The following is an 11285-nucleotide window of genomic DNA, read 5'->3' on the forward strand; positions in this document are numbered from 1 at the left end:
CATTGAAGACCTCCCACAGCCTCCAGAGTATTTGTTATGTCTCAGTCGGACTGCTGCCACATTGGTGGTAACAAAGATGGGTCTCCACACAGGAAAATGTTAGTGTATTCATCAGCAGCAGACAGGGATGCTGAAGTCATTGTCTGGCAGATGGACCAGGTTAAGTGATCCAAACTTCTGTAGCTGTTGTATAGCTCAGAGGAGCTGGAGCGCCTCGCAGGGCAAAGCTCACAGAGAGCTAATGGAACAGACTGATTTCCAGCTGATGGGGCAGTAAGTGCCAACGAATACAGACTATTAGCAGTGCCAGAAATTAAATGACCTTCTAGAACAATCGGTGTGGATCACGAATTGTTTTCTTTTTTCACTCTGATGACACTAGTGTTTTAGGGAGCTGAAGTTTCTTCCCATCTATTAAGATTCATTACAATGCAAATTTCCATCAAAACCCACCTATTATATAGTGTGTATGTTAAGGCCTTCAGCTTTTTGAATTCAACTCTCTCCTTACTTATTTCTAAAACTTAATAAAGATAAAAGATAACAACAAAAAGGGATTAACAGAGCCAGCTCATTTGGCATTTACCTCACATGATTTTGTTTCTCAGTGTAATATTATTAAACGTATTTAGATTGTGTTTGCAAGAAGAACTTGCAAAAATGGCAACATGTCAGAATGTTGGGCACTGTAATGACTGAGAAACAAGGATACTTTTGTAATAAATTAGAAATCTGTCAATGCTCCCAAAGGTCCAAAATTAATACTTAAGTGACATATTTTCCAAGGAACTCTTGCCTTTCAGACTCTCTAACAATTACATGCAGCAGCCTGGGTCCATGACAAGCGAAGATACAGACTTTGGAAATGGTGTGGCAGCTTTGTAGTTCAAAATATGTCACTTAGATTTTGCGTTGGAACAAAAGTAACATTTCAAATCCTGACCATTTTTTCCCAGTGAGGCCTGAGACAACTGACAGGTCAGCTCAGCTGCTAAGGCCCAGGTCTGTACAGACCCCTCCTGCCCAGGACTTCTGTAGCATTCAAAAGTCTTGTTGAATCTGGACTTCTCTGTGCTTAGCTGCAAACCAATGTGTCATCAAGCACGCATGCCAGTGTTTTGCAGAACAAGATTTTTTTTTCCCCTTAGGGCACATCTTTTTATAACCACAATACTTTAAAGAAATCATCTAATTACCTTCTTGTTTTGCTGAATGTACAGGTGATTGATATGTAGGAATTGTAAAGCAAGTATCTGATTGTAGGTGAGGGCACACAAATTAGTTATGCTTTATAGAGGATGTCAGGAATGCAAAAGATTAGAAAATTGAAATAGTCATGCTGGTCTTTACAATTTCTGAATGATCTGCTTGCTTCCAGTGTTGAATGAACTGCCATTATGTGCCAGAGCAAAGCACGCATTTCCTAGCAGCTATTGATTCTTCACTCTGTGCAGTCTGTTAGAAACCTACTTCCTTTCAAGATAATCTTCTGGAGTGAACTGACATTTACCAGATAAGGGGGAAAACTTAGCTTGCAATTAGCGGGCAAGAAAGTGAAAAGCTGCAGTGCTTTTAATTTCCTGTGTCATTGTCCAGATGAAAGGCCCATTGCTAGGTGAACTGCAGCAAAAGGTGGAGGAGACGGAATTGTTGAAGATGGAGCTGCAGATGTTGGAGACTGAGAGAGTTAGGCTGTCACTGGTGGAAGAAAAGCTGATGGATGTTTTACAGCTTCTTCAACAACTTCGAGACTTGGTATGGCAAGAAAGTCTGGAGACTTAAAACTGGTTTGATAGCGTGCTTTCCCAACTAAAAAAGGATATTCATACCTTCTATTAAGTGCACAGTCCTTTATACCAGGACACATTTGTACATGTGTTTGCCCTGGAACTGCCCAGTGACTGTAGAAAACTTCTAGATGCCTACAGCTGACTTTCTGAAAGAAGCCCAGAGATCTCCTTGGACCTAGTTCTCCAAGATCTCATTATCCTCTAAACAAAAATTTAGAGGGAACATGGAAAACAAAAAGGCTAGTAAGCAGAAGGTCTAGAAAATTAGTTTCCTTCTAGGAAAAGACCTTTGTTTAACTGCATCTAAATGTGACACTGAGTCAGTATTGCAGGGATAAAACTCCTAGATATCAATAAGGTATTTGTTGGTAAGAAGTTTCTTACCCAATGAATAATCCAAACATGAGTTTATAAGAGATGATGCAATAACATCCCAGAAATACGTGGCCAGTATGGTAGTTCAGTCCTTTAGAAAGTAACTTTAAATCTCCTGCTTGGGAATGGTATTGGTAGGGGCAAATGGGATAACCTGCAGAACACGGAGTACATCAGGAGCTGCACTGGACTGCTAGGAGCTAATTTCTTTGATAATGACTGAGGTTTCCTCTAGATTTTAAGTAAAGCTCTGCCTAATCTGTGTGAGATGAAAATGCTTCCTCAGAGGATCACTTTACTCTGAAGTACGCTCATGTTCCACTGATGACTCCAGGGAACAAGTACAATATCTCATAATTTGGTAACTTATTTTAGCTCTTGACGTGGAAATTCTACTTTCAGATTGCAAGTCTGACACATGCATCAATAACAATCCAGTGAAGGATTAAACTAGTAAAGACTACAACTGGCAACAAGCATAATAACCTTCTGTGTCAAGACTTAAACATGTTATTCACTGGTCAGTTGTATTATTGCAAATCACCTCTGCTTAGGAGCCAATCCATCACACAGTGTGCCATATCTCAGTGATGACAGCACTTAATGCTAATCATTGCTGGAATCACGCCACCGCATGCTGCCAACTCCCATAGCAGCAATACAGGCAACGGTGCTGTCAATGAATAAGATAATTTACAGTATTCACTGTAGAGTTTAGCGTGGATCCCCAAACTCCCTGATGGGCTATACTTCAGACCAAAGAAAGCTTATTCATCAGAAACCATGGGTTTAGGTGTCACTGCCCCAATATATTCACCTTTACATTTTACACACCCCAAACATCTCCTTTGTGGCAGAATCTAGTACAAAGCAATGACTGTAGAAAGGCAAAAGTGAGCTCTGTTGTGACTATTAAGACCTCACACTGTCTTGCAGAGGTCAGGTTTAGTCCCAGCTCACCACAACTGCTTTCCACTATGCCTCAGTCCCCACTGGGGCTGAGAAGCAGAAGGGAGATACCCAGCATCAGCAAGCAAGGCCAGTGGTGCCTGAACTGTTGGCAGGTACATTGTCTTTCTTCCAAAATAGCTTCTGCCTATTTTCACTTCTTGAAGTTTTAACAAGAACGACCTGTCCCTGCAGATACAGTCGCTGAGTGCTAATTAAACTGATTGCAAGACCATCTCCCAGAAAGCATGCATTAGTGTCTCGACAGCAAATTAAGAGAGTTTATATTTCCAGACACATTATGTAACGTCCCAACAGATTTCTAATACAAAATTACCACTGAAAAAGACCATCCAAATCCCAAGCAGCTTTTACAGCCTTTTTTTTTTTTTGCTGAAGTTTATTACATCTAAATGCATAACTAACTGTGCTCCTACCACATGACGCACAAAATCTCTTCTAATTTGTACCAAAACTTGTTCCAAATGATTCCCAGGAACAGCTGGGGCTGAGAAGTCTCTTTCTGAGATAGCACCACAAAATCTGTCCCTTCGCCTTCCAACACAGGCCTAGCTGGACAGAATAAGCATTCGTTGTGCATGCCCTGCTTACACTCCTTACCACTGAGATTTGTTTAGACGCACACTCTGGAAAATTCTGTTTTCCACTCTACAGCTGCAATTTCTCTTTCTACAGCCTATATTAAGGAATTTTAAACCTCCACAAACTGATACTATTTGAGCAGTCTCTATGATAAAATGCCTGAAAATAAAGCAAATGTCAGGTCTTGTGTTGCAAAGATTGTGTCCTTTTTTTTTAATTTTCAAATCCAAACACCCTGCACATAGATATTGTTGAATACATTTAAACTGGTGAAGGACATATGTGTGCCATAATGTTATTTTGTTTTTTAAAGAACATATCTAAGCGAGCCCTGGGGAAAATCTTACTGAGCACTTTGGAATCCTGCCGTGACCCCCAACCTGGTAAGAAAATAAGTCCTGTATAAAGACCAAGAAGCATGGAAAGTGTCCTTTTGGGAAAAACACTAGACAATGAACAAAATATCAGGAGGAAAAAAGTATTTCAAATACTGTGGGACAGGCTAGGGAGAAAGAAGTACTATGCAAGAATTTTACCTAGGGAAAGTAATGCTTTCTAGTCTGTGACACATCAGAAACAGGAGCGCATCGAGGGCTTTTTTTGGCTAAATTTTAATTAGAATTTAGCCTCAGAGGAACAATTCAGTATCCCACTAATGTCTGTAGGGCTTCATTGATATGAGAAAATGGAGAACATGACAAAGTATTCCAGGCACCTATTTATCAGGTTTGCTATCCCACTGTGTGTTGTATTCCTCTTCTAAAACACAAACAAGATACACAAACCAGAATATTTCTGTAAAGAAACCGGATCGAACCTGCACTCCTCTAATAATAGCCTGTCGGGTCCCGCTTATGAAAATTAAACTTGCAAACTCCTCTCCCTTGACAATGGACTGGTGTGTCAGAGCTGCCTCTGTAGGAGCCATACAGGGATCACAGCCTGGAGGTTTAGATTTGATTACTTTGTTCCTATTAGCAGAGCATTTGTACTTACTTCAAGAAATGAACATCCTGTACCAAGCCTAAGAACATGGCTTGGAGGTGCTTTTAATAGGCAGTCAAAGACAAGATTATAAAAAACTAAGCCTAGGGGGTTAGTTTTGGAGAATGCTAATAACAGTGATTTAGGAAGAATAACATACAAAACCATTCTGGGTTTTGTGGTTTCAAAGCCTTGTTGTTACTACTGTCCAGCAATTCAGGATGCAGGCAGCCTAGAGCTAAGCTGTGCTGTTCCTGTATGGCTGCAGAGGAAGCAGAAGAAACAAGGCAAAGACAGGTCTTTGTTGGTTCTGTGACACAAACACAGCAAGAAACTGTATTTGAGCCATAAGTCAGGTACCCCTGGTGAGCACAGGAGAAGAGCAGGCTTCCACAGCATGCAAGTATCTGGAAGGTACTACTACTTAATCTGTGTGGGAGCACTGCTGAAACTAAGTACTACCCTCTGCAACTGCAGCACATTCAGCTTCCTAAAATGACATTGAGTGAAGTAACCTTGTGCAGGTCTCTGCCCATGCTCATCACCATTGCCATAAACAGCTCTTCTTCTCTGCTTTTCATTTTGTGGCTGTGCACTTGATATGACTTAAGCAGCTTTCCTAAGTCTTTGTAATCAAACATCTTCTTCCTCTGTGACAAGACTAAGAGGATGGTTGGATTTGCAGCCTTTTATTGTGACAAAAAATAGTCTTTGTTCACACAAGTGTATGAGAACTCAATGGGCAGCAAATGAAGCGAGAGAACCAGTAGAGAAAGCAGTCCTTGAATCCATTTCCACTCTGATTTCTGTAGGGACAGGAGTTCATTATTTGATCTCCAAATTTAGACATAATTAATTGAAATGGCATCTACGAAGAAAATAACTTGTCTTACAATTCTTAAACGGCAACTTTCTTTCTTCAAATAATAATATTTGCAATTTTCTTTTAAAAGGAAAAGCCCGCCTATTTGAAGTCCTAGATACTCTTTACCACGAGCTGACAGCCTGTGAACTCTTACAAAGCCAGCCTCTGGAGAAGGCACAGAGTCGCCAGTCCTTGTCTAATCCACTGGTCATCTCATGCTGAGCAGCAGTGCCACCTACAACCCGCACGACCAGCCGAACAACAGCCCTCGTTCATCCAAACACATCATGAATTACTGAGATTTGTCCAATTCAGCGGAGCTCAGTAACAGAGAAGAGTAATACAATAATTCAGCCATGAAATTCAAGTGTTCTGCTGCTGGGAAGAGTGCCAGGTCCTCCATGTCAAAGCCCTCCTGACATGAATGAGTGTTCAGATGACGTGAGGGTTACATAGCAATGCCTCTCTCTGATGGACGCCCAACCACCCTCATATTGCAGCCCTGTAACTCTACTGGTTAATCAAACAAAACCTATTCCAAATACACTGACCTGCCTTATGTCGATTTGCAGCCCTGGTTACACATCAGCTGGGCAGAGTTTCTGGTATTTGTGATCACTCAACTCAAAAGAAAAGGCAGCCTATGTTATCTCTGGGGAGTGAACCGCCTCCCTAACAACACTGACAAAAGGACTGTGTTATAAACACACACACAAGTGTACTCTGATAATGCAACTTTTAAGGGCTCGTGTATAAAATGTTTTTGTGTGTCTGTGATTCAGTTATTCCCCTTATTTAACTCTGAAGTTAGATTTCTTATTGCTCTGCTGAGTTTTATATTTGCAATTACAGAAATGCCTTAGAAATGGGCAACAGCCTTTGCCAGCTATAGTCTTAGATTTCACATGAAAGTTGTATCTAACTGCTTGAAAAAGGTACAAAGCAATCTTGTTTCCAGGCTCTCAGGGAAAGGAAGGACTGAAAAATTCACTTTGCAGGAGCCGCTGTTGTCACGTTTGCAAATGACACGTGCAGTTCCCAACCTTGTTCTCTCATTTACCTTCCCTCAGTGCTATTGCACAGACACAAAGCTAGGCCCCACCTGCAGACAAATCAATGTAAAATGCTGGGCTTAATCACAGCACCATGTAACATTTTAATCAGCAATAAAATAATTCCTGGGGGCAAAACTAAAAAGAAAATGTTGCTTCCAAGATGCTTTTGCTGTTTCATTCAACTATCAAACACAGAAACTACAGAAGCCAGGTTCTTAAATGATTCAGCTGGATTTATGTTATTGAAAAGATGCACTGTGGATCTTCTAAGAATGTGAAATGATTTGCCTGAGATAATGCCAGCAATGAAATCATAGAACCATAGAATGGTCTGGGTTGGAAGGGACCCCAAGGGTCACAGAGTTCCAGCCCCCCTGCTACAGGCAGGGCCACCAACCTGCAAGCCTGGATCTACACAAGGTTTTCCAGGGCCCCATCCAACCTGGCCTTGAACACCTCCAGGGATGGGGCATCCACCACCTCTCTGGGTAGCCTGTTCCAGCACCTCACCACTCTCTCTGTAAAGAACTTCCCCCTAATATCTAATCTAAACCTTCCCTCCTTTAGCTTTAATCCATCCCCCTTGTCCTGCCATTATCTACCCTTTTTAAAAATTGATTCCCCTCCTGTTTCTCTGCTCCCTTCAGGTACTGTAAGGCTGCAATGAGGTCCCCCTGCAGCCTTCTCTTCTTCTTCTTCTCCAGGCTGAACAAACTCAGCTCCCTCAGCCTCTCTTTGTAGGGCAGGTGCTCCAACCCTCTAATCATCTTTGTGGCCTCCTCTGAACCCTCTCCAACAGTTCCACATCTTTCTTGTACTGGGGCCCCCAGCTCTGGACACAGGACTCCAGATGGGGCCTCACGAGGGCAGAGTAGAGAGGGACAATCACCTCCCTGTCACTGCTGGTCACCCCTCTTCTGATGGAGCCCAGGATACCATTGGCCTTGTGAGCTGCAAGAGCACACGGCTGGCTCATACACCAGAACATCTATGTCCTTCTCAGCAGGGCTACTCTCAAGAAGCTTTTCTCCCAGTCTGTATCTATGTCTGGGATTCCTCCAGCCCAAGTGCAAGACCTGACACTTTGCTGTGATGAACCTCATTAGGTTCACCCAGGCCCACCTTTCAAGCCTATTAAGATCCCTCTGGATAGCTTCCTTTCCTTCTATTGTGTCATCTGCAGAAATAAGACAATTCAATTCAGAATTGTGCATATATGAATTTTTCTCATAAAAGTTGTTTTCAGACAAAAATAAGTCCGTGTCACAATGCAATCTGGGGAATAAAATATTTCCATTCCTCTGCATTCATAATACATTGTAGAACTTACAGCCCCATCCAAAATTGTGACACAGCACTTAGCATTTAGAGCCATGTTGGTAACAAAAGCTTGTGATGGATAATTTACGTTCATTTTAGAGGAGAAAAAAAAAAGGTGTTTTGCAAACAATGGAACAAACTCTGATCAATGGTAGTTTACCTGTTCAGGTTTGTAGAGGACAGGACATATATACCTAGTGCAATATTCATATGAAAGAAAACTTTATACCAATAATAAATATAATACTAGCATAATATACTATTATTTGGTATATACTAAATTATATGCTAATATTAAATACTACAAAAACTATACAATAAGTATGCAACAGATTAAAATGAGAAGTTAGTTCCCTGCTTGGATTAATTTTCTTAAAAAAAAAAAAGAAAATAACAAATATCAGCTTCTTGTTTGTGTAACTCAGACTCTCCAAGGAATATTGTAGACATATAAAGAGAGAAAATGCTAGCAAATCAAATAGGCATGATCTGTGGCTACAGTTATCAGAGCAGACACTTCAGGAATAGGATTACAATGCAGGTATATACCTGATTATGGACTCCTTCATGCACTCCAGGACTTTTATCATTCAAATGAATATAACCACATGCACTCTATATATAATGTGCATTTGTACTATATGTACTTATCTATACCTTAAGATTACTATGCAAATGGTATACCTTTAGTATCTTCTTCAGCACTGCATTTCTACTTCACTGTCTTATATATATCTAGAAATCTAAACTATTAAGTATACTGATGTCCTAATGCCAAAGTCAGAGAGGAGTGATATAACATAAGTGAGTTCCTGCTTGCACAGCTTATCCAAGCACCAGTTGAACTCTAACTGGAAACTAGAAAATGTCACTGGAAACCTAAACCAGTGTGAAGGAAAATGCAAACTTTTGTGAATAGCTAAACAGCATTTACCTCATATAAGAAGGAGATAAATCTTATCTTTCTAAGTTAGCTTCAAATGGTGCAACATCTTTATTTCTTTAAGAAATGCCTATAACAGAATCATCACAGCACACTCAAAAGCCTTCCATTTAAAAAGTACAAACACTAGTCCAGTGTCTCTAATCTCTGCAAACACCTTGTTTTGTTGTACATTTACCAAAAGGTAATAAATGGCCATTTGCTTGCATGTTGACTTCTCAGTAAAGAAACAAATCATGGAGAGAGTGCATGTGCTACAAACATGAATGCAAGCACCCATCTCAAATTTCGTAGACAAGTCCAACAGAGCATGCCTTCCCAACATTTCATTGTTCAGTGGGAACACCAGTTTGGAGGAGTACATGTGCCATGTTACCAGGTGAGACCAGAGCCCTGCCTAATGGTTACTTAGGTACTGTCTGCAGAAGGGACCTCTATGACTTTGATATTTGGTCAGAAAGCAAATGGCCCAAACCAACCAAATTATGCTGACTCTCAAGCACTCTGGTTGAACTCAGGCCTGAGATCATGCTTGAGATTTTACTCCCTCCCCAGTATGCTCATTCCTCATTTTAGTAGATTTATTTCTTCTTGAGAAGAATTCCCTTCTAGCAGAAAGGACAGGTTTTTTCCACTCAGCGGAACTGCTGCGAACTCCCTAATGTAATTCATCCCAGCAAAAAAGTTACTGTTCATCACCTTGTCTATACACCTTTTCCTCCTTCATTGCTAAATTGCAGAGCAATTACTCCTACAGGCTCCCAAATTTTGTACTTTGACTGGTGTCCAGTCTTTCCTCAAATGAGCGGCCTGGAGTCTTCTAGAACTCCTAACCCTCACTCCTACAAGTCCCAAGGCATGTGCCCTTTCTCCTGTTCACATCCCCTAGACCTGGCAGTTCAGCTCTCACAGACTTTGCTCTTACCATGTGTTTGCAGTTCCTTAGTTGTTCAACATCAGATCTCCACAAACTGTGATCAAGCTTGCTCCCTTAGCAGTCACCCTCTCAATTCTTTAATTTTCTGTTAAAACTGAAAATTGGCCCTAACAAGGAAGCAGGGACATCTCCCCCACTGATGTCCACTGTGTTTCCACAAATCAAGCTTTCCAATGTGACTTAAACTACTTTCTTCTAATGCCCTCCTCACTTACCACTTGGCATATGTCTCGCTGAGATAACCTGAAGGCCTGCACACTTCTAGCACAGGGTACGTTTTTTCAAGAATAGGTTTTTCCTCACATTAATTTTTGCTTTATATGGGGTAGAAATTTTTAGCAAATTAAAGGCCAATAATTGTCCAGCTGGTTTTCATTGAAGCTCTCTCTGCAGTATCTGGCAGTGGCCACTCATCATGGATGTTACAGCAATTCACAAAACTTTTGCACCAAAGCAGTGTGGCCATCTCCAGCCAGAGCTGCGCTCGATGGCATTTGTTTTGGAAGAAAAAAATCCTTTGTACCAGTGTGTTGAAATTTGCTTTATTTGTTGGAATGAAATCTCCCTTTCATGATGCCATCCATTTATCTACTATATGGTGCATTTGAATGATGAAAGGCTGTTTAGATTTCATTCTTTGTTTCCATCTTGCTGTAAAGAAGGGCACACTTTCAAACAGTGCTGTATAAAATAGAATTGCTTGGTACGAGAGGATGACAATAAACATTCACAGCATGTGTGTGACACTGCATTACCAGCCAAAGGGGTTCTCTTAGATTTATAATTTCATGGAGTTTAAGACACTGAATCTTTAACATATACATTGTCCTATTTGCTAAATAATTTTATGTATAATTCTGCATAATACAAAAGAATGTGTTTCTTGGTGTGGAATTCAACTGAAAATTGAATCACCCTTATTTCCTGAAGTACACTGTACTTTGAAGAGGCTGGGACTTCCAGAGTTCTGTTTGGTTTCTATTCTACTTTTGTGGCTCTTCTGTAACACATTCACCAGCAGAAACACCCTTGCACTCTTCCCATGGTACATATGTTACAGTAGTTTGGTGTCCCTAAATTGTGGCTTTTGCAGGCAAATGGTCTGACTGAATACACGTTTCTTTGGAGAGGCCCTTGTCTGGCCTCGCCTCAGCATGACAAAATAGCTCAATTTCATTTTTTCAAATTAATATTTGTCCTTCAGGCTGAAGTTATTGGAGACCACACCTGGACTGATGTACTCAGGTTCTCAGAACTGCTCCCTCTTAGCAAATCTCTTTGTTTAATGCAGCTCACTTCACTCAGGACGGGTGTCTGCACTAGGGGAAACCTTCCTAACAGAGACTCACATCTTCAATGCCATTATTTCCCATAATGCTTATATTTTTCTGAATTGTAACCCTGTCAGACACTCCAGTTGAAGAACTGTCTGCTCCTATGCTTAATCCCCTGTCCATTTCCAGAC

General features: G+C 40.9%; 1 protein-coding gene across 1 annotated transcript in view; it reads left to right on the forward strand.

Annotated features, from left to right (window-relative positions):
- Nucleotides 1–5787, forward strand: part of EFCC1 (EF-hand and coiled-coil domain containing 1) — a gene marked incomplete at both ends in the record, with an annotated part of 50308 nt that extends 44521 nt beyond the window's left edge. Inside the window, 3 exons of the mRNA XM_084269479.1 lie at nt 1597–1755; nt 4030–4099; nt 5654–5787. Of these exons, the coding sequence (XP_084125605.1) occupies nt 1597–1755; nt 4030–4099; nt 5654–5787 (363 nt within the window). The remainder of the gene's footprint in view (nt 1–1596; nt 1756–4029; nt 4100–5653) is intronic.
- Nucleotides 5788–11285: the final 5498 nt, after the last annotated feature.

Source organism: Gallinula chloropus (assembly GCF_964237585.1).
Source record: "Gallinula chloropus genome assembly, chromosome: 12".
Classification (NCBI taxonomy): Eukaryota; Metazoa; Chordata; class Aves; order Gruiformes; family Rallidae; genus Gallinula; species Gallinula chloropus.